At 43.7% G+C, this 23,244-nt stretch overlaps 1 protein-coding gene across 1 annotated transcript in view; it reads right to left on the reverse strand.

The window, feature by feature from the left end:
* Positions 1–15,828: 15,828 nt before the first annotated feature.
* The window catches only part of T265_15226 (hypothetical protein), a gene marked incomplete at both ends in the record, with an annotated part of 11,841 nt that continues 4,425 nt past the window's right edge, over positions 15,829–23,244 (reverse strand). Inside the window, 9 exon segments of the mRNA XM_009177102.1 lie at positions 15,829–15,952; positions 16,869–17,140; positions 18,511–18,683; positions 21,085–21,205; positions 21,237–21,250; positions 21,378–21,722; positions 22,143–22,279; positions 22,285–22,429; positions 22,477–22,585. Of these exon segments, the coding sequence (XP_009175366.1) occupies positions 15,829–15,952; positions 16,869–17,140; positions 18,511–18,683; positions 21,085–21,205; positions 21,237–21,250; positions 21,378–21,722; positions 22,143–22,279; positions 22,285–22,429; positions 22,477–22,585 (1,440 nt within the window).

Raw genomic sequence — 23,244 nt, forward strand, 5'->3', positions numbered from 1 at the left:
GAAAGCGATACCGTGATGCAAGATTGCCACCGACTGCGCGATCAGGCCATTTCTGCCAGTGTGATTGACCAACGGTGAGTTGGGTTCCGGGGTCTGGCGGCGGCAGCTGTCGGCCCGTTTCAGTTTACTGGTTAGTGTTTCCATACTTCGATGACACGTCGTATACTGTCCACCTCAGCTGGGTGAAAACTGACATGTTCTGCCACGGCGCAGGTGTCCAAAACGATTCAGAACTTAAGAACTCCATCTATTGCATTCACTTGATGTTCAGACTAGCTTTCTGAAGGTCGACTTGGCCTTTGTGTAACATAAAATGTCTATTTCAACTACTCATCCTGTTGGTTAAGTAGTCGCAACCGCATCCTTAATGGTAGTCATCTTCCACTTAGTTTGTCTGTATGGTGCACGATGTTTTTGAGACTTGTATAAACTAGTCCCTAGTATCATCTCCTGCTGTTCCATTTTCAGCCGTCGGTAGCTGAGGCCTGGGATGAATTCTATTTTTTTGTGTGACAAATTCGTCTTATCTGGTGGGTTTTAGGTGCCCTTTCAGACAAATCTGGAGTATTTTGTCTGGCCTTCCAGAGCTCCGTGTTTTATCTTACAGGCAGATGTGTACAGCCGGGATTTGTACTGCACTTCCTAGCTAAGCTAGATTATTCTGGTTGTCGAATACTCCTGGGTAAATCAAATTACAAATATCCAGCAAGCCACCTCTCCTAATGCCTTTAGTGACCATAACAAGAGTTCTTTTATCAGCTGATTGGTGCGCGACCTTTTTAAATTGTTCATTAATTCTTCACTGTTCATTCAGGGTTTCAAAATCATGGTGAAGGGAATCTCACTCGGCTGGCAATCTAAGATTCACCATCAGATCACAGGGAACCAGTCCTCGACTGTGTTCACCATTTTTTGGCTACCCTTAAACTAACAACGCAGTCATAAACTTCTGAAGCCAACCGACCGGTCAAAGTGTCTCCCTGTTTGTAAGTCGGGAAATTCCTCAGGTACCGTTTTTCCCTGTTTCTTCAGTGGTTGCCTCTCGGTGAGACTTTCGACAGAAATGGAACCTGTAATTCTCTTTTGCTAGCCTTCACCAAAAGGTTGAAAGCTGATTTTCCCTCGAACGGGATCACTTCCTCTACGTCAAGTGACTTCAGCAGCGTGGCGTTTCATGAGATTGTGGGACCCAAGCCCTACATCTCTGTACTTCTTCCACTCTGGAGAGGCTTCAGGTTCCTGGGTTGTTGCCAAAAGTGTGCTGTGTGAGTGTGGGTCAACAGATGACCTTGATCTATGAGCGCAATTACCTTTGAGTAACTTGGTAATACCAAAAATAATCTAATAAGAACACTCACCACTGACAAGGCTGCTGAGAACTCATCAACACCGGTTGGACGTTTAAACACTGCTAGCAATATTCATCAACAAATAACTTGCTCGCCATCTTTCCCGCATGCTAGCTAGTCTCTAAAGACCCTGAAAAGTAATTACGGCCTGCAATATCACGTGACATTATTCTGTTGTAAACTAATTCAACAATACGGACCGTACAAACTGCGTACGAATGAGCGTCGTCTATTGAACAGAATCACTAACCTATCGAATTCGGCATTCTACATAGCATGACCAAATTTGCGACAGCAAAATCCATCAAATGTCAAGTGAAAATATCAATGCGATTACGTTGCAAGACAAATCGTCTGTCACTTTTATTCCCTAAGTTTTCTGGATTCCACAGAATCTCCAGCATCTAATGTCGTGTCTGGAAAGTTGGTGAACAGAAAGATGAAGTAGTTGGTTCGAGGAAATTTGCTTCGGCTTTTGTCATTTAGCAACGCTGACGAGTAAATCTTATAAGTTTTTTAACATTCTAGCCGAGGACAAAATGTTGAAGAGATATTGCTTCGCTGGAGTTCAAATAGTCCGAACCGTCTCCCTTTTTCTGTAGTCAGGTAACTAAAACACAGGTATATAGGAGACTGAATAGAAAAACTTCCTGAATTTTTTCCTCAGGCTTTTCTAGGGACCTGTTTAAAAGTGCACCTGTCATTGATGTTCCGATAGTTCCAATTATGGGACCCCACTGAACATCATCATGCTTGACCGGACTGTCAATCAATCCCGAATTTTTGTAAGGGTCGCCTAGTTTTATGGACCAAAATTAGCGCTAGAATTGGACCTTAGTTCACAGATCTGATAACGACAGGGTGCATGGGGTCTTATTGGGAACACTGAAGCTTTCTTGAATTTTTTTTGGAATTCGATGTACTGAAGACAGAGCCCCCGACTGCAAAATATATTAGGGTTTAAGAATTGAACTCAGATGGAATTACCGGTACTAGGTGAAAATTGGTGCACAACAATAAGTCAGAACGAATAAGTGGTCAAAAAGCGCGCCTAAACTTACATGTTGTGAGTAACGTTCACTTGTTCCTCATCGATCGAATTCGTAGTTGAACATGACCTTGAGGCGATGGTCACATGATGATCGACCACTTTTTGGGCAGTGCACGTACACGGATAAGAAATGTGCTGAGCTAGAGTCTTATCAGCTACTGGCCTATAAAACTTCGAAGTGAGGGCCTAAAAAGTTGCGATGAAATTAATGTAATCAACGGCATTCCAATCGACCAAGAACACCCGTCGGTATCATGATGAGGACGAAGATAACGAACGAGATTTGTTTTCTGTGGATGTTCACCTTGGGTAGTGCATCACAGATTTGTATGAAACCAGGCAAGAATCGCATAGATTACTGGATAAACTCAAGGGTGCAAATATAAGGGGAAGGGGGGAGGAGTACACATGTCGATGGATCTATTCAGCCTCATAACAGAGTGACCTGTCAACCTGTATGATTCGCCTTTTCCCATTTTCATTTGTTTTCCACCGTTCTTATCGAGGTATCTACGACATTTATCTGTGAGATGGTCACCTTCTGAACCTTGAAACCGTTTCTGGTGACGAGGGAGAATACTTTAAGTCACTGTAGCGAATCAGCTGACGAGTTCATCGGTGCCATAGTGACCCCACGAAACAGATGAGCAAAAAATACCGCAGTGAATACAACCCTCCTATAGAGATGAATAGTGCCCCGTCAATATGATTCAAGGTTCTCTGTTGGAGCGTGGTAATGAAGGAAACAGAGGTAATCGGGTCACAGTTCATATTACCTGGAGAGTTTTATTGAAAGAACGTCATTTATAATGATGGAAAAATTGGATTTGAGTTGTTGTACTGTTGTTACAAGGTATAAAAATAAAAGTCGGACCTCTGTCGTCGTATCTTCAGTCGTGGTTTCTTAGTTGTCCAAGTTTTTGCGAGAAAAAGCATCAAGCAGTGCTGAAAAGAGAGTAATCGCCATATTCATACCCCACGTGAATAGTTTACTCCAGCCCTAAAAATCCCCTAAGCTGTTCAGCATGAGCCTGCATCGATACAAATCGCCTGCCTCAGCATTCCATCTCTACAAAATCAAGAGCATATACTGGTCCGATTGCATTCCGGATTTACACCAGGAAGCGTCGAGACTATCTGCTGACGATTTTGCTCGTCACCAGCGCACATCATCAATGATGAATTCCAATAAGAATAAAACACCTGGGCCTTTTGGCACGGACTAACATCACCTATTTTCGACTGATCTCTTGGTTGTTTTAGAAAGTGAGTGCTTTCTGGGCAATAGACAGACGGTCAAAATTTCATTCAGCAAATTAGCGGTTGGTTCCACATCTGTCCGGCCAGCAGCATTTATACAATCGTTTCTATCCTCTCAAATGTTTTTTCTTTAGTCATACTACTTCTTTAGTATAAACTGCATAAACACTGCCGGCAGGTAACTTAACCTGGGATATACATATGTTGAAAACGATCCCTTTGATTAAACGACTTTCAAATGTGCACCGTAACTAGCCTCAATTTATATGCCGCCAACAAGAATCACACGTAGCCATGATGATTCTTTTTATGTGTTGTCTGCAAAATCGAAAGGCAATTTTCTTAGATAAACCGCACTGGAGACGACGCTTTTCCGTGAGTGAGCGGTACTTTTCTGTCAATGCCGACAGAAGGACACAATAGGTATTTTCAGTGACATTCCGTAAATGCTCACTCTCGGACCCATAACGCACAGACCTCCAGTCCACTAGCCTGGTCTGCAAAGGCTACCGAGTTACGGAGGACTGTTAGCAACGATGATGATGCGGGCCTTATTCAGATTGACTTGAACCATTTCAAGAAGCAGTCGGAAAAAATAAAGTTTGTCTAAAGATGTGTATAAATGCGCATAGCTGCATATCGGTAGTATCGGTATCTTCCATCCGATTGGGGGATAGGCATCAAGACTATCACAGTCCGAAAAGAACGTTCATCTGTAGCACCCTCCCGGTACCTAACTGCCATGCCACCGGAATGAAGCACGAGGGATGGGATACTGCCACGTCGCTCAGACAGGGGAGGTCGAGAGGCGGAGGTCGAGTTCGAACCACAGACCTTCTGGTTAGTAGATTAGCGTCATCTCACTCTGAAAAGAACATCACTGTCATACTGTGGAACACCCGCAAGAAAACGACCCACGGAAATCGAGTTTGCGCATTTAGCTAGGAGTATTCTAGCCTGAATGTGTGGACCAGTAGACTGCAGATTCTTTGATGCCACGCAGGTTCGCTTGCGTATGAAGTTCGGCGGATGCTTAGCATAGTCCTGTATATCGGAGAAATTGCAACAGACAGAGAGAGCGAGAGAGACAGAGGAATGGACTGCAATATGTCTGGTGGGTGGCTTGCACACTAGCATCTGAGGTATGAAGATAGGCTAAAGTTCCTGAATCTGCACCCTCAATGTTGTCGCTGAACTATAGGTGACCTGACTACCCTCCGATCTCTCTCGACCAACCTTTTAAATGAGAGCTAATGAGGGTGATTGCTTCGCTGTTCAGAGAAAAAGCAGTTCGGAGCCCTGCGCGACTTTTGTCTTTTTACGTAGGTTTGTTCAGCTCTGAAATTCGTGGCCAGCAGCTTCAATGGAAGACGCCGACGACAACATTTTCAAGTCCAGTCTGAAGGAAAATTTGACAGGCATGTGACACCAGCCCTCAGCAGTGACTAGTGGTAAGAATGGCTAACTGAGAAATATCGAAATCTAACGATTTTTTAAAAATAGATATTGAACTGATGCAGACCTCAAGCATCCAACTCCATGTTTCTGTATAACTCAGGAACTCAACAGTCAGAGTGGGTTTTCAGGAAGCGGAGTCATGAATTACCTTCAACTAAGCGCGAGACGTATCACATTCCAGAAAACGGTTAATCTTAAGGTACTTAGGTTTAATTAACACAACTGTCCACCTATTCATCTCTCAAAAACGTTTTCATTAGTTACTATTCTTGGCTGGGCAAATGGGTGAAACACTGTTGTTTTTTCTCACTTTCTGGGGACTAGAAAAGATCGATTATGTGGTACATCCCCACGACACAAGTCAAGACAATTAGCTCAAAGAAGCTCGACAGGTGAAAAACTGAACGCACAAATATTGCGCTTTTTACGATTCTGTTGCTTATGCCGCTAATCGTGGTTTAATATCAATTGTAACATGGAGTACTTGAACATTCTGTCTACAGGCGAGGTTGAATGGGAAAACGGAGGTGTTTTTTCTGGATTTTTCACAAGTGGGGGAAGTAAAAAGAATTGTTTTAGGAAAACTGACCAGTATGAATATTCCTCTACCTTCGTACTACAGCAACTGCGTACAATGTCACTCAAATTGCCTCAACGATGTTTGTTCAGACAGTCTAGAAAAGGAGCTGACTCCCCCTCATAAGCATGTTTCAAGAAAAAGGACAAATTCCAGACAAGTTTCTCAAACGATGCATTGAACGCAAGCCCCCGAAGCGAGAAATTTACAATGTCACACAAAACTGCTCACCTGTGTTTGTCTTTCGAATGTGATCGAACTTCTGAAGTACTGGCAACAGCACTAAAGAATCTTGAAATAACATCCGTTCAAATCCGTTTACATGTGCCCGTTGAAAACAGTCCGTAAATCAGACAAGAAATGAGAGACAGACTACCGGGTCATGCCACATCGATGCAGTTTACTTCTGAAGACTGGCAACAGCACTAAAGAATCTTGAAATAACATCCGTTCAAATCCGTTTACATGTGCCCGTTGAAAACAGTCCGTAAATCAGACAAGAAATGAGAGACAGACTACCGGGTCATGCCACATCGATGCAGTTTGCTTTCCTGCCACATTGGTCGAAAGACGGAGCAGCTGTTCAAAGGAATGTCTGAACTTAACAAAATCACCATTAGAGACCGGTGTACCCTTTTCAGTACTGTTTTGACATGGTCGCCAGATATGGGACAGGACGTAGGTTTCAAAGAAAACTGCAAACTTTTCAGAGTCTGCTGAAATTACAGGTGTCAGCAGCATAAAAATTCATCATTCTGGACTTTTCGACTATTGGTACACGGGTCGTATACCGTGTCCGCGTTTGGCCAACTACTGGCTAACTGCTATTCTGAGGTTGTTTTACATCTTATTGATTGCTTTGCGTTTTGTATATATGAATATGTATGACCACAGACATCACAACTGTTCCATTCGATTGATAGTCCTTGCTTAAAAGACTACTTTTACTGAATATGACTGAACTTCAAGACAAGAGTTTTGTGAAAAACGATAATTTTTATCAGCAAAATAAGCGTGTTTGTTTGTAGTCGTCGTGTGATCCAGGAAGCGGTTCTCCAGAATTCGTGACACTCCTGTGAGGAACTTCAAAAGCCGCGAGAGATAGTCGTGTAGCGTACCAATTTGAGTTCAATCTTCCAAAAATTCTACAGGTATCTAATAACAAAGATTGCGTTCTGTCATGTTCTACATTCGGTCACTCGCCCACTTCATTCTCACACGCCGATTCCCTTAATGTGTTCAGGTTTATACACAGGCTTCGCTGGTCGACAAGGTCACTGCGACGGGACTAACTTACCTTTATTCGTTGTCGTCGTCGCTTTGTTGACCGTCCACTTTTCATACAAACGGTAGCCTTAGCCCGGCTTAGAGACTTATACGTTTGCCAATACCGCCCGATGTCGACCATACGTTAGGTGGGCATTGAATTACCTGAGTTTCCGTGAACTTGATCATTGTGCGGAAATGGCTCGTTGGCTTGGTTTGATGAGCAGCGGTGAGATGAACAGATCATTGGTTGTACGACACATAGAAAGGGTGGTTTAATCAGATGTTTACGGAAACACGTGAGGCAGAAATCAATCAATAATGGTTTTTCGCGAATTCCGCAACTTAATGTAACGTGGTTTAGCTTCGCTCCTGTTGGGAGTGTGCTCTGCTTGGGAGTTCATTGTACACTTCAGATCAAAATGTCGAGACCGTTAAATTCAGTGGTATGTTCCGCTATTTCCTTTCTTTAGAGTGGCTAGCCCTCGCTGTGTACAACAAACGAACGGACGTTGCAAAAAAACTCCATTTGTTGTTCAGGGAATGTTTTTACAAAACTCCATCGACTGATAAATAGTTGATGAAAAACAATGATCATTGAGTCATAACAAAACCGAAATCGAAAACAACAAATCTGGGATTTGAAGAGAAAAGCGATAATTTGATTATGTTCAAAAGTTTTTTTTCAAAATTTTTGTATGCTTTATTGTGGCATAGTTGATGGACATATTCCGAAATTTACCTGTGCGTGATGGGGGATAGGAAAACCGACAGATTAGAGGACAGGTGCTACACAACTGGTAGATTGAAGCAACCTGGTTGGGCTACTGGTCAAATGATTATGTCGAGTAGATAAGCTAACACTCGCCACTCAGGACTTTACTGATCTCCTTATAGGGTGGCTTTACAGTGTCCAATGTGTCAAGTTTACGAGCCTCTGTCACTTTGAAGTTTTCCACATTCAGTTATCTACTTAAATATATATATATATATATAATCACACATTGATTCATGGCCAGCTGAGCTACTCAAGTCATAAACAGCACACTGCCTCGGTTCTCATTCACAGACGTCTTATAGGCAGACATCTAAAGAATGGTCGCCAAGACAATGGAAGACCCACAGTAGGATACAAGGAAGAATTCAAGTGCATCTAAAGCACAGCGATGATCATTGCACCTGGTGAAATTTTATGCGTTCAGATGTGGCACATTTTGAGGCCCAGCAGACGTACATATTGGTGCACAAACTACCGTTTAGTAAGTACAGCATACGTCCACCTGTAAATTTACGGGTCTATTCAGCATTTGAACTTATCCGAGTGGGCGAATTTTGACCTCAAGTGTTGGAACGAAGACAAATAAGGTCAGATGAGTTCACTCAGGTTTGAACCGGCTGCGATCATGTCCAAATCGCATCTCTGCTGCCTATGACCCATAACAAAAGGTATGCGCCATCCAGGGTAGCCCTCAGTAAATACGATTATATGGTATTGTGCTGGAACAATGTAGTATTGTACTGAAACGCAGAGGAATTGGCAGACGATACCGTGATCTTATTGTACGATGTGTACTGTGATGTCATCATCGTGTTTAGACAGGCTGGTGGCTGCCAACTGTGAGTTTACCTACTGACCTTATTTACTCATCTCTAGTCGTCCAACCACTGTTCACAGGTTAATCCGTGTCAGATGCCCCTTCAACCGTATCGTTAGGTGCACTGTTTTGAAGCCAATATAAATCTTTTCGGATAAGGTCCGTGGATGAACACGAAAACGTCTGTTGCCGGTTGACTTAAACGTGGTGTTGCGTAAACCTGAAAGCTTTATGGATGCCTTTGTGTTTACCAGAAAATGACGGATGAATGACTTGTTTGTTTTTCAAACAGATTCTAATGACATTGGTGCATTGGTAGAAATGAAAAACAGACACACTTGTTCCTATTTCTCTATTTGACTTGAAAGAGTCTCTTAGTTGAACAAAACAAAGTTAACAAGTAATCTGGATCTATTCAACAAGGCTGGATTTACCAGCTACGCCTAAGAAAAAACGAACTCCGGCTGGCTCGGCAGAAGTTTCGTGGAGGTTTGCAGACACGTCTTAGCGGTAAATACTAGATAGTGGATGAAAGACGATTACTAGTCTGGTCCCAGAAAGACAGTAGTGTCCGATTTCGAGATTGTCCAGCCCTGGGCCATTGCTGCACAGGCTGAACTGACGGTCAGGCACTGTAAAATACAGGTTCGAGTATCAAGTATTCGTCCGATGCTGATTTTGTGAGGATGCTGTAAGACCATGTACTTGGTGATACGTGTTTCTCGAAACTTACCACATGCGTTACACGGATGATGTCATTATTGATCAAAGAGAGGCTATGTTCATCAAATGAATTTGGTACTCTAACCTGTCATCGTCTCAGTTGGGGATCCCACTTACTTTAAAAGCGAGTAAGTCACTGCTAGTCTTTAGAAAGGTTAACTCGTATTAGGTGGAATACTGCTCAGGAGGTGCTTACGGTATTGTGAGCGTGTTAAATTGTCTTTGCATATAATGAGTGACTGATGAAACAGCAGTTCTTAGATGTTATAGCGGCTCAGTACACCGATCAATATGAAGTCATTTCCGGTTAGCAGACGCTTCCGAGGACGCTTCACTCTACTTCCGGAGCATCTTTCTTCGGATCATCTAACCGTTGATTCGCAACTGTATCAAGAACCTTCCTCCTTAAAAGCAGTAACCTAGGCTCTTAGGTTTGTTGGTGATGTTTGGGAGAGTGTCCTCACCGAACAGAAGTCACCACGGGAAACGGGACTTTTGCTTTCGCTTGGGGGGGGGGGCGGTCTCTCCAATCAAGCAACTTTTAGGATAAAACACCAGTGTACCTTGTCCAGTGATAAGTGTCCAGGTAAACTGGATTCAAAACCTAGCGAAACACACCTATTTGCATGCCAACTTGGTTTTGACAGCAACTTTATGAGTAGTGTATAATGTCTGTACATGTATCGCGATATCTCGAATATCGTACCAGCTGATACATCAGACGGTCTGGTGTAATACATTCAGTTGCTTAAAACCGTCACAAACGAGATATTCAGCCGGATTCCAGTAAGCCTTCCGTCAGAACCAAATTGGTATGCAAACGAGTATATTTCGCTAATAGCGTACAATTTGGTTCCAAGTAGAACATAAGGCTGACGGAAATTCAGGGACTGTGCCTACCTGATGATCCCCAAGAAGGATAAAACCAGCCGTGGGCTGTCGAAGAGTTTCCAGCGAACTTATGAGCAGTGTGACTCGGAAATAAATTTTCTGAGTAGCGTATTTGGTAGTTGGGTGTTGATCCACGCACTGGCGCTGCTTCCTCTTCTCATGGTGACGAAACGTTTGCAAGCCAATTGCCAAACTCGATGATCACCTGTCACCTGGTCAACGGACAATCAATCCACCCGAACTGCCTGTATTTAGACACACAGCCCATTTAGTGTTTTTTTTCTGAACTATGTCTCCCAGTGTACATATAGCATAACTCATATCGAGTATATTTACGGTTAAACATAACTTAACTTTTATCCTTTTAGTCAAACTGTTGGATTTATCCAGTAGCATATGTGGCATTTCGGTGTCTGTTTGCTTCATCGTACAACAAGTGACGACGTAATCCCAGACCGATAAGACGAGAAGCACCAATACCTTAGAGTATCATGCAAGAGTCACTCTAGGAGTAGTTTCCAACTTGCGTCTTACGTTCAAGCTGTCTCACGCATCCATTGCAGATATTCTGTACAACCGGCTTTCCCCTACCTTCTATCCAACAACTGTCTTTGACTGTATCCTCACAGTCACCTGACTTGAAGGAACGATTTCAACCACTGTCGTCATCCTAGTAAGTAGTGGTTGAAATCTGCAACAAAATGATTCGTAACCCAATAGACGTTTTATCCGATCACAGTCGCTGTAGCGGCAAGCAAAGCTGGCTGGTTGGTTGGTGTTTGATATACAAGCCCATTTCAAGGACGCTGTTTGTCCACCTACTATCAAACTAAATGCCTTATCAATGTCTCCCCGTGATAAGCAGCTGGATACCCTGCAGAACGTGGCATTTGCCTGTTTTTAGTGACCAGCATAAAGTTGCTTCCTAGCTGGAATGTCTCATTAACTTTTGTGCCACCGTATTAGACTTCTGTTGGGTGAGGTCAGGAAACAATGCTGGATGATTTCAGTTGATGGTGCCTATTCCAATTGGACGGAGAGCTTGTCCCATTGCTGATGGGTGAGGGTAGACAGGCCGGTAAGACTAACATGAGCCAATTAGTTTTGTTGACATCATGGATGACGGTATAGTCCAGTAGAAACCCGATGTATTCAAGCTGACTAGGGCATCTTGGTCAAGGTCTTGAGGAAATTGCGGACTAGCTTGCCCGATCGTTTACGAAACACTAGTGGATAAATTGGTATACAACATCTAATCCTGGCAAGGACGGTGATAGTCCATGCCATTTACAAACATCAAACTTGTGCCACGAAGTTTCGTAAAGTTGGTACCATTCTGGCAAACATCCCTCTTACATTAGTTTCCAAATTCGCTGTGGACAGAAAAGTTCACACCAAGCACATTCTGCCTGTATTTGATGCACGGAAGTGAATCGTTCACGAAACGTTCCACGTTTATGCTGTTGAGAGATTAATTAACGAGATCGTAGATCGTTTGAGCGCAGCACTTATGTAACGCATTTGCCGTAGGATAGTTGCCGACCGAATGTCTTCAGTGAGGTACTACAGTTTGGTGTTCTCTACTAAAGGCAAACCACTTCGCGGAGCGTGCAGTCTTTTAGCTTCCAGTGTGCTTATCACAGAAACCTTATGGATGCCATCCAGGTACAAATAACCCCTTGTAGTAAACTTTAACTGAAAATTTTTTAACTCCAACACCCTTTAGGTGGTTATTTGGCGTGCCCTCCGAAAGAATCACGAGGGATGGAATACCATCAGTTTGCTCAAGCCTAGAAAGGAGTAGTAGAGGTGGCGATACTGGATTCGAACAACGGACCTTCCGATGAGTGAGTCTGCCTCTCAACCACTCCACATAGGTGGTGATTTCGTTCGGTACGATATTCGAGATGGTTGAGTATGCTTCCTTGATGTAACTATAATGACAAGTTTTTTTTACCGCAACCGTGACACCCTTTCGGTGCTTAACTGCTATGCCACCGAGGGAGGCATGAGGGCTGTGATACTGCCAGGTTGCCCAAGCCTAGACAGGGGATGTTGAGGGACGGAGGCCGGGTTCGAACCACGAACCTTTCGGTCAGTAAATTCACACTCTAACCAGTGAGACATCTCATCCAGTCATCATATAAACGCCGTCCCCGAATTGCCCTGCTCGAACTCAAATTGTACACAGTTTGCGAAATGCACTCATCTGCAAACTGATGTAGTTCAAGCGCAAGACTCAGCCCAATCCCAGCTCACAAGTAAAATATTCAGGCATCATTCTGAAAAAACTGCAACCCAGTTTGGATTTAATTATGATATCAAACTGGCATGAGGAGTACAAAACATTAAGCCTCTGTGTTGCGACGTCAGTCGCTAGCTACATTACCGTTCATGATTGCGGATGAATATCAGAAGACAGGGCAAATCAATGATTATAATAAAATCAGGGTGGTCGTATTAAATAGAGTCAGTAAGAAAGTGGGGAGGACGAAGAATTTGGTCAAGAAAAAGCTTCTTCCTGTCTGCCTCAGTAGATGCAGATATAATTTGGTTCCCTGCTGCGTAGTTCTTGTTAAGCGAAGCCCCAGTCTCAGACAGACAGATGAAATATTTCTGCTTGTTTTCTTTACCCAGTTATTTAGTTCTATTCAACGGACCTGGGACACCTAAATTCATCTGTCTAACGGCAGTCTACAAAACCTCCTTTGAATCTGGTATCGGAAAGCCGACTGAACTACTTGAAGTGAATACCAAATCCGAGACTACGAACAAGATCAAGTACAACCGACGAACAGGACCGGCGAAATGGACGAACAAATGAGATGAGAGCAAAGAGCAACTCAGATATTCAAAGCTGACAAAACAAATTACACAAAAAGCCTGCTGCGATCCACTGGACACTTTTTATAAACGATGAATGTGCATGCAGACGTGGGATCTCTCCATCCAATTCCGCAAGGGCGACATCTTCTTGGCTAGTGGCAAAGCGCATGCAATCCAACCACCAAGCCTAGCAAACGGATCAACAGTGACGACCGATTTAGAGATATTTTTGATAGACCTACCTTCCAAAAGACTAAGGAGGCACCCGGATGTAAAAACGTTTAAAAGAGCGCAAATACTATTAGAAATGAACTTGTTCAGCTGTAGGACCCCTTCGGTGCCTAACCACCACGCCACCCGAAGGAAGCATGTGGCCTGTGATATTGCCAGATTGCCCAAGCCCAGACAAGGGGAGTCATGATGCGGATGTCGGTTTCTTTCTCTCTAGCCACTAAATCACCTCGCCTGTCAGAAGTGAATTAAAGAAGGTCAGTTACACAGCTTTTCTCCAAACGAGGAAGCCACTGGAAGCAGGTGATTTTTAAGTTCCCTTGCCCCAGGGGGATTAACTTACACTGCTTTGTCCAGAAAATAGACTGTCCGAAACGTATGAAAATAATCTGTTTATTTTCGAACTGGTTGAAAAACAAACGGTTAGTCGCAGAATCCTCTGTCAAACTAATTGTGTCCTAAAAATTATTAAACTGCTGATGCTTTTTAAACATCAGTCGGTTGAAAATTGACTTTTGGATATTTCTTTCTGAATAAGGGATACGGCTGGCGCGGCAGAACTCAGCTGGCCAGTGCGATCGATAGAAGTTTGAATCACACCGCTTTTGACCGGTTCTGAACATGCACGAGCAACGGCATCCCTATGATGCATAAAATGATTGGTGATTTCGTTTGAGATAAGCCCATTTCACCCACCACTCGCGGTCACAGATCTTTTCGGAAAATATGCCTCATTGTCTGGCCACAAAAGCTGCTAGTAAAGACCAGCATTTTTTCTTTTAAATTGTTCCTTGTAGCGGGAGCGGAATCAGAACTAGAGCGTTTATTATCGGACGCGCGCGAAATGTCAAAAAGAGCTGTTTAGCCTTCCAGAATGGCTGGAACTTATGGCTCTGGAGATGTTAGTGTTAGACCGCAAGCTCATTTGTACTCCTCGCAAGCGTAACCCTTGAACTGAGACCTAGATTTTACCATTTTCTGGTGAGAAGCTGAGGAGTGTTGCACATCTGCTTCATCTTTGTGGGAAGTTACCAAAGGTGCGCATCTAACGAAGCTCAAAGTATCTGCGAGCCCGCGACTTCCGGTTAATAGGTTGAGCACAAACGCACAGACGCGAGCTGCTGATTCACAGTTAGACAGGATATAACGCTACTCATTCTGAAATTACAACAATCACTCAGTGCTCAACCTATGAGCAGTGAGGTCGCGGATTCAAAACTCTGACCGATGGAATCCACTCGAATCAGTTCGGTTTGGTCAATAACAGTCAAAGTAAGTCTACCTAGTTCAAAATAGTGCCCCACATGACGATATGTCTACAGAGTGCAAACTTCGGTGGGCTAATAAAATCACGTCGACAGTTCCGTAAAGCCAGAGCGAAAGTGCGGCCAGATCGGATGTTTGACTCGGAAAGAAATGAATGTTCAACAATTGACAGGAGGAACTGTAATTGCCAGAACACAAGTGGCTGTAAGATGAATACTCCAGGATTTCGACACACATAACTAACTACTCATGCAGATCAACATAGGACTAAGTAAAATGTTACGCGGTAAAAAGAGACAGAAGGCTAAGGATTGTGTTGTGCTGACGTACACGTCCGCTTACGTGTGCTTGATGTTCGACCTCTGAACTGCCAGTAGGATCCAGTTGGAAGGCGAATAGATAGTCACTAACACCGAACTGGTTTGTGCTTGTGCGATCGTGCTTAGCATAGATTTGTTCAGTAGAATCCAGTTGGAAGGCGAATAGACAGTCACTAACACCGAACTGGTTTGTGCTTACTTGTGCGATCGTGCTTAGCATAGATTTGTTAGACGCCGAGGCGTTGCTCTGATTGCTGGTTTAAAGTATCATGCACCGAGTGTGACCATTTCGCGTCTGGTTGAGTTACAGAAAGAAGACGTTCGTTGCAGGGCCGATCACGAACGGTAGGATTCACGCTATTCTCACTTACAGAAACTATAGTACTCAGACCTCAGTACACCACCAATCCTGTATAGAATTTGGATTTATTTTGGATGATTTGATGGCAATAAACATTTGCGCCCGAACAAGGCTTCCGTTCTTCTCGGTGCAAGCTCCAGTTTTGCCATCAGCGGGAAGCATTTTTGAGCACTACTCATCCAACATTTCTCAGAACACAGCATACTGAGAGTGATATGCACTTGCGATCGTTGTTAGCTTGAAAAAGGCGGGCAGTTTAGGGACAGAAATCCACCGGGTTGGATTGGAACTTCCAAGAAAACTCCGCAAAACCGTCATATCTGCTATTTCACTCAACGAAACTTTCAGTATGCCTGTTGAACACGGTAGAGTGGACAGTCGACGAAAACTGAGAATCCATTCATTCTACTCGTTGCTAACAAACGTCGTCATGAAAAAAAATCAGGCTATTTCATCATCATCATCATCATCGACAGCAATAAATCAGTGTTCACTGCCGTACACGAAATAAAAAACTTGCTCAGGTAACGTGTCGTGCACCGCCGTCTAAGGCAGGAGGAAACCAATAAGCTTGTAAAAAAAATTGTTATTCGCGTGAAATACATGTATGGGGGCAGGTGGAAGTTTTGACGAATGGCTCACAGAACTCAGTCATCAGCAGACGGATAATCTGAAGTCGAATATTAGTAGTGTTGGTTTCGTTGAGCTCACTGTTGGGATCAGTCGAGAAAAACTGTCACTAAACTGTTGGAAAGTCGATGAGTCTCCGAACTGGTGCCTGGGGAGAGAAGACGTCTGAAAATCACTCGACTTGTACCTGGCCACAAACTTGGGACCTCCAACTTCAGATCCACTCACCGACGTCTCAATGCAAATGCTGGAGCGTGTCTTGCCACCAGATGTCAATCTTAGTGGGTTTATTCGCTTTTGGAAAGACAAACCCGTCATCATCAGAACTAATAGGATGCAACGAGTAATTTAATTACTAAAGAGCCTCCCTGATGATATCACATTCACGAATGGAAAAAATTCGACGGACCGGCGTTTCACTGGACAAAGCCAATCAGCAACGTGACGTAGACGGAACAACTTCTAAGCTATCACTAGAACTATCCAATCTGGTATAAACAGAGCTCTATTCGGGCACTGTTCAAGCGCATTAGGACTCGCCGCAACCCAAAGGAATCAAGATTTAAAAAAGTACAACACTTCTACGACCCGATAATAAAAATTTGATGACGAGGCATTGCACACTACGTTACATTACGAAAATTTCTCAAAGGATCCTGGAAATACTCGGACAAAACGACGTGAAACAAGCCAAAAGTCCCCCGGACACACGAAGGAAAACACTTTCAGGACCGATGGAAGGATAAGTTTAATAACGAAATTCGGCTCAAAGTTTGTAACTGACGACGATCGGGACAAGCTGGTAGAACACTAACAATCAGAATCACAAGCATGTTATCATAAAGTGTGCTTTATTCTCGCTGTGCACCGTACAAGAAGATCAGGAACAATGTCACATAGTGGTTGAGTCAAGTGTGGACGAAGAAAGAAGCTGAATCTGCATACTAGTGGTACCACGCGGTCAGTTAATAAGCAAGGACATTGAGATAGAGTCTATCTGGGGACAAATAAACTCGAGAGCCATCAAACTCTTGAACATAAAAGTGATCAAAGAAGCAACGTACGGGAGAACTGTGCCCTCGAATTGGATCAAACTGTACAATTCCAAAGCACCTAAAAACCCCGGGTGCCGACAAGCCACGGAACCGGACAAGGTCGATGCAGAAGAACCGTTTACGGAGGAATTGTTCAAGTCAAACCATCCGGTGCAAGAAAACGGACCGCCAATTGTGAGTGGACAAATCAGCGTAAACATTAAAACATATGAAAAGTGAACGGTGGACGGACCACCAAACAAAAAAAAACAGGAAGACAGACCATAGCCGCAAAGGCACCACTTAGAACAGGGGAAGGATTGACAAATAGGATGGCATCTAGCGGATAGATCAGACAAATGGCAGACTACAACGCAAAACAGATCACTAATAGACCAATGAAACTACAGTAAGTTGGTTAGGTTCCAACCCCTCATTTATACAGTTATTCGCCAAACGCTACATAAAAGCAAGCTTGGGAATAGCAACTCCCCACTCAGCTGGTGATCAGTATCTCCTCAAATTCTCAAAAGCCACTTGATAAGCTCGGCCAGCGCATTAGGACCCATTCTATCAACACTCAGAAGAGCCATCAGTATTCCCGAAAAATTACATACCAATACTATACCTGTTCTATGCTTTATACTACTTTCATATCCAATGAATGCGCAAGATGTGGAGTACCTCTAAAATAAATTTGCGCACTGTATGTTAGATATACGAATTCAGCAGATATGAGTAGGCAAAACTCAAAAACCAAGTTCCATTAGTTCACCGGTTTCAACTCTTTGTGTTACCAAAACCAGTTGTGAAAAATAACATGCGGGATCAACTTTTTGGACTGTTAGTCACATTCGTCAGAGGAATCGGTTTGTACCAACTTCCACACCACTGCAGTCGAATTCTGGCTTCGGCAAAAGTGAGCGCGTACGGCACATATTAGATGAAAAAATTGGTTATAAAGAGGTTGGCGCCACGTTCTTTACAGATCAGGTTGTTGAGCTTCGAGGATCATCCTTTATTGCAAAGATGAGGTGAGAAATGATACTAATTTTGTCAGTTTCCTGTGGTGCCAAGAGTAAAATACCTTTCACGTAGCCTTTAATATCAAGTCAGTACCGTAGAATCGACGCAAAATCACCAACGTTTCGGTTCATGAGCATGTAATATTGATTGTGTGAAAGCTGATAATGGGTATTTTGGCGTTATGCTAATGGATCCATTCCATATCTGATCAGGTATGCTATCAATGCCGGGTTGTGGAGCACACAGATCACAGCAATCACGTCAACATATCGCGCGTGCGTTTTTTTCGAAATCACGTTTCTCACTGCACGTACTTGTGGAAAAAAACTACGGTCATAGTATTTGAGTGCTGCCCTTCCAAGCAAATATCTAATAGTTTGAACGGGAGAAACAGTTATGATTACTCCCGTTTTTTTATTTTGAGTAGTTATCATGGAGTTGAGGCCAAGTGGACCATCGCTTCTTTGCAAAACTAGAGAGGAAGGGTAAATGGTGGTTTGATCAATTGAAATAAAAACTGAAACAATCTAATACATCTCCTCGGAACATTCATCAGATGGCTCTATCTGTTTATGAAATTCGTTGGTAAGCTTATGGCGGTTATAAGGCAGAGATGGCTCAGTGGTTGGAGCGTGAATTTAATGACCGGAAGTTCCGTCCGTCGAACCCGATGTCTGCCTCTCGACTTCCCCTGTCTAGGCTTTAACAACCTAGCGGTATCCCAGCCCTCGTGGTGGTGTGACAGTTGGGCTACAGCCGAACACTCCGGACTTGGGACTGAGTTTGTGTCCCACAGGTTGACGTGGTCCCACGTCACGCCTGAGTGATTTGCTTTCTAGGATGGTCCATCCATGAATCCCGTGCGACATGTTAGTATGCTGTCCTCGATTCAGGGAGTAGTTTGTCCATTGATTTACTCTCCACTGCAGCTACGAGTTTTCACTGTCTTTGTTTTCGTGATAATTATGGGTGTATAGGAATAGTGAATAGGCGTAAACACGCCCACACGCAAGAGGTGCAAATTGATGTTTTACCGAGTCCGATACTCGACCAAAATCATTTAGCACTCCCTTTTCGAATAGTACGGTGCAACGACCTAGAGGTTAGTTTTTGGAACTAAAGACGAAGAAGTGGGTCAAGTCAAGCCGCACGAGCTATTTCAATTTACTTGTAAGATGATTCAGCGTGAGTTCACGTCAGTGTTACCAACGGGAATCGAGCGNACTAAGGGGCAGCCCGAATCCAAAGAGAGGTCCGACTCTTACGAATACTTTTATGTACGAAGAAGATGAGGTGGTGAGTGGTGACATGAATTCGGAGAGTAACCTGTTAAACGTTCGGAGGTACCTGAAGTCGTCATTAGAATTAGGAGGTAGCAAACAAATTGCAACAGAATATTTATGTGTGAAGGCCGTAGCTAAAAGCAAGGATGATTCAAAATACAGAAAAATAAAAGTTCACTGTTTAACTGTGAAACTGTAGAACAGAGGTCACTGTCAGTCATCACATAGGCTGTTTAAGGCTGGCCAGTTGAGCTTGATTGTCAGTGAGGAATGCTTTGTGCCCAGAGGTCAGATTTCCGCGATCGGGTGGAGATCGCCTCGGAAACAGAAATGACTGGATTCCGGGTGGAATTCAAGTGAGACTTAGTTCACTAGATGAATGAAACCATGATTAGAATCAAACAAGTGCATGGAAGTTGAGGTGAAACCGGTATTCTCGGGTTAGTCATACTGGACTGTCTACACCGATTCCATCAATTGCCTTGTTGTACGACCAATGTATAACGCCCTGTGTTGGACACGCATAAAACTGTTTATGAACTATCCAAAAGCACACTTTTGATAGGTTTTGATTGGAGGATTGCCTGCAAATCGCCTCGGTACCTAGTCATAATCTCTGCAATGTCATTTTGGCCACATGGTCATCTCAGAAAGACTAATGAACGTAGTTCACTGTAGATGGCTGTGAAATTTGTGAAATTCACGTATTCATCCCTCTCATTTGAACAGTTGGTCCACTGTACTCGGGCAAATATTTTGGTGAGTGTACGTTAAAGGAGGCACTGGACTCGAGTCTCGCTCTTCTTGGAGCACGAAGAATGTGCACAGCGGACGAGTGATGTGGAGGTGAACCACGGACTAGTTTATTTCTATTTGGTGGTAATTTCAGTCTGGGTTTCACCTGCTGCTCGGCTTTCTGTTTTGGATATGTCTTCTAGTCATTGTGACCTGATTCTCGGAGCGTTATCCAAGAAAATTCTTGCTGCTGTGTCAGGAACAAGGCTCTCAAAATGGACGTACGGTCTGTTCCAGGTCCGTTTCTAATGTGTTGTCCTCTGAAGTGCGTCGCCTTTTTTCTTTTTATTTCAGTGTCTAGAAACCTGATTTTCTGACAGCAGAGTGAATTCGATGTACGGGTGGTTTTATAAAATTCTATCAGAATATCATTGGAGCTGATTTTAGCTACGGCGATGGCGGTTAGGTCCCAAGAAGCCTCAGGTGAGCAAAACGGCTAGCCTATTTATTAAAAAGCACGTGAATTTTTGGGTTGAAGGCTTTCAATAACAATCTAATTGACGAGCTGCAGCAAGACCCTCGACGTGCAAAGCGTCCCTGTTTAGTGGACTTGAAAAAATGACGGCCCTGGGAATAAACCAATGCCTTCTTCTCCCAAGTGTTACCAAACTGCTCGTATTGACGAAATCCCACCCGTGAATAGAGCGCAAAGATCCTTCCCTCCAACCCCAGCCCCACTAATTAAGGGCATGAGAAATGACAGCTTGCCCTGGGGGGTTGTGAAGTCCCAGGAAAAGAAGATTTTCACTGTTGGCAAGATCCGCGCCTCGTTTCATCAGATTCTATCAACCGTCTAAAATAAGACAGCCTGAGAAAAAGAGGAAACAACAGTTCATTCGAAAAATCGTCACCTTGAGCAATGGGATGAACACGCCATCATCATCATCATCATCATCATCATCATCATCATTGAGAGCAACACTAGATGAGAACACTGATGCTCCGCAGCCGTACAATCATGCCAATGTGTTTGATGAAAGCCTAATTATGGAAGGGAGCAAGAAATGGGGCAGAGAGGGGTCCTTAGTCTAGCTCACCGCAAATATCCGAGGTACCTACACCAGCAACACTCAGTCAGACAATATGGAGAGGAATGGACAACATTAACGCTGCCATGTCACCCAGTGTATCCAGTTAAGCACAAGTGAGGTCACGCGGGTCCAATTCTAGCAGGCGAATAGCATCAACAACACCCAGACTTCTCCTGGCACCCTTGATTCCATTGTGTTGTGCCAAATTACGTCCAAATGTAGGTCCCCGCCACTAAGAATCAGGTAAGAAAGACAGTGCAAACCGTAACGTAGGCAGCTGAGTTTGTAATTTTGGTGGAAGTACCCTGTGCTTCACTTATTACATCATTTCAAACTCGCTGGTTTCTGCCGATTCCAACTATACTTCTGAGACACTGGTGGTCAAAGACCTGATGATGTCTCACCTTCCAACCGAATAGACCAAGTCTCGCAGCCGTATAGCAGTGTATGCCGTGCTATAGTCCGACGCACACGTCCCTTAAAGTCCAATGAGATGCTTTTTTGACGCCACCGTTGGCACGAATTGGAAAACACACTTTTAGCCTTCGACATTCGTGCATTGGCTTCGTCTGTAAAACTACCTTTAGACCTAATGCAACTTCCACGATACATTTGGCGTCCCACAGCCTCCAGTGTCCCTCCCTGGATTCTTAGAAGCATGTTTAGGGATCGTACTTTGCAATTTGTACATACGAAATTCATACCAAAGGACTGGAAGACCTCACTCAGCCTTTCTAGTTCCTCCGGTTCTTATTCAAAAGTGTAAGCAATGTAGACGGCATACTCCAGCTCTCACCTGATGAGCACATCACTGAAGAGATTTTTTTTAAAAAGGGAGAGAGTAACCATCCTTGTAGAGAGCTGAGTTGCTGCCGGTTCAAACAGAACTTAGCAAATTGGTTTCCAATGTCCGCTTCATGGCGATCGAATCTGAGTTTATATGGTTCGAAGAATTCTGTACTGGTTTTGACTGACGGGCATCTTTCCCCATTCAATAATCGTCTCTCGGAGATCCGAGAATGTTCTGCCGACAGACATGAACTCGTGACAACCATAAACCATGTTGCATGCACTTCCCACTGTTTTACTGACAGTTTATTATTTCACCAACCTGCGTAGTCACCGGATAGTGATTTACACCTTGTGGCGCAACGAGGCGAACCAGCTACTGGTGTAGCACATCCAATTAAAGAAGAACATAAACGAGAGATTCAACTGGGATTCAAGTGAGTCTCCCGTGAAAACCAGAGCAGTATACAAGTGAATGTACTTGTCGAACTTTATGCAAAAGGAACAAATGGTTGTACTTACTTGATGAGCGAAACAGGTGGTGGACTGTAAGAGAACTTCGGTAAATTTCTAATTGGCGTGTTCAGCTGTGACACCTTTTTAGTGCCTAGCTGCCATGCTACCCGAAGGAAGCACGACGGCTGAGGTGCTATCAGGTTGCCCAAGCCTAGACAGGGGAAGTCGAGAGGCAGAGGTCGCGTTCGAAACACGGACCTTCCCGGTCAGTGATTCGCGCTCTAGCCATTTTCGCCATCTCACCTGTGACGCCCTTGTACCAACTGAGACATGAGGCAGCGTGGAGCAGCACGCCTAGTTGAAGAATCTACTAAAGGCGAGATTCAACCGTATCAATAGTTTATTTGACTTACTTTTGTGGACGTAAAAAGCCAATCAGAATGTTTTCTTATAGGGGAGCAGTGTCCTTCCTAGGAGGAAGAACTTTCCACATCCTTCAGGAAGATGCCCTACGGAAGAGTAATTCATCAGTATACCAAATGCTCCTTTTATTCGTTTACAAGGAATGCAATTCCGCAGTTTGGAGCGCACAGGTAGAATTCCAGCCGCAGTTATACTACAATTATTGTCACCGTTCACGTTTTGTCAATGATCCCAAAGCTCTGGAAACCTCGAGAACAGTAGCTGAAATCCCCTGGTTTACTTAGCACACGTTTGAACGCCATGAACCGAACTCAAAGTCAAACTTATATAACCATGTGTGCAGAAGATATGTGCCATAAATAATGAACGTCACTTTTATATTTTGTCATGCACTACTCGTAAGGTCGCTGAAAATTCGTCCTCGACTGGAAACATCACTAACAGGAGATTCAGCTGGGTTCCAGATGAGTCTCTCGAACAACCAGATTAGTTTGCAAATGAGTGTATATTCGCTAATTTTGTGCAATTTGGTTTCAAGTAGAAAATAGGGTTGACGGAAACTCAGGGACTGCACCCAATTGATGAGCCCCAAGAGGGGCGAAA

The sequence above is a fragment of the Opisthorchis viverrini genome, assembly GCF_000715545.1.
Source record: "Opisthorchis viverrini unplaced genomic scaffold opera_v5_389, whole genome shotgun sequence".
Taxonomy (NCBI): Eukaryota; Metazoa; Platyhelminthes; class Trematoda; order Opisthorchiida; family Opisthorchiidae; genus Opisthorchis; species Opisthorchis viverrini.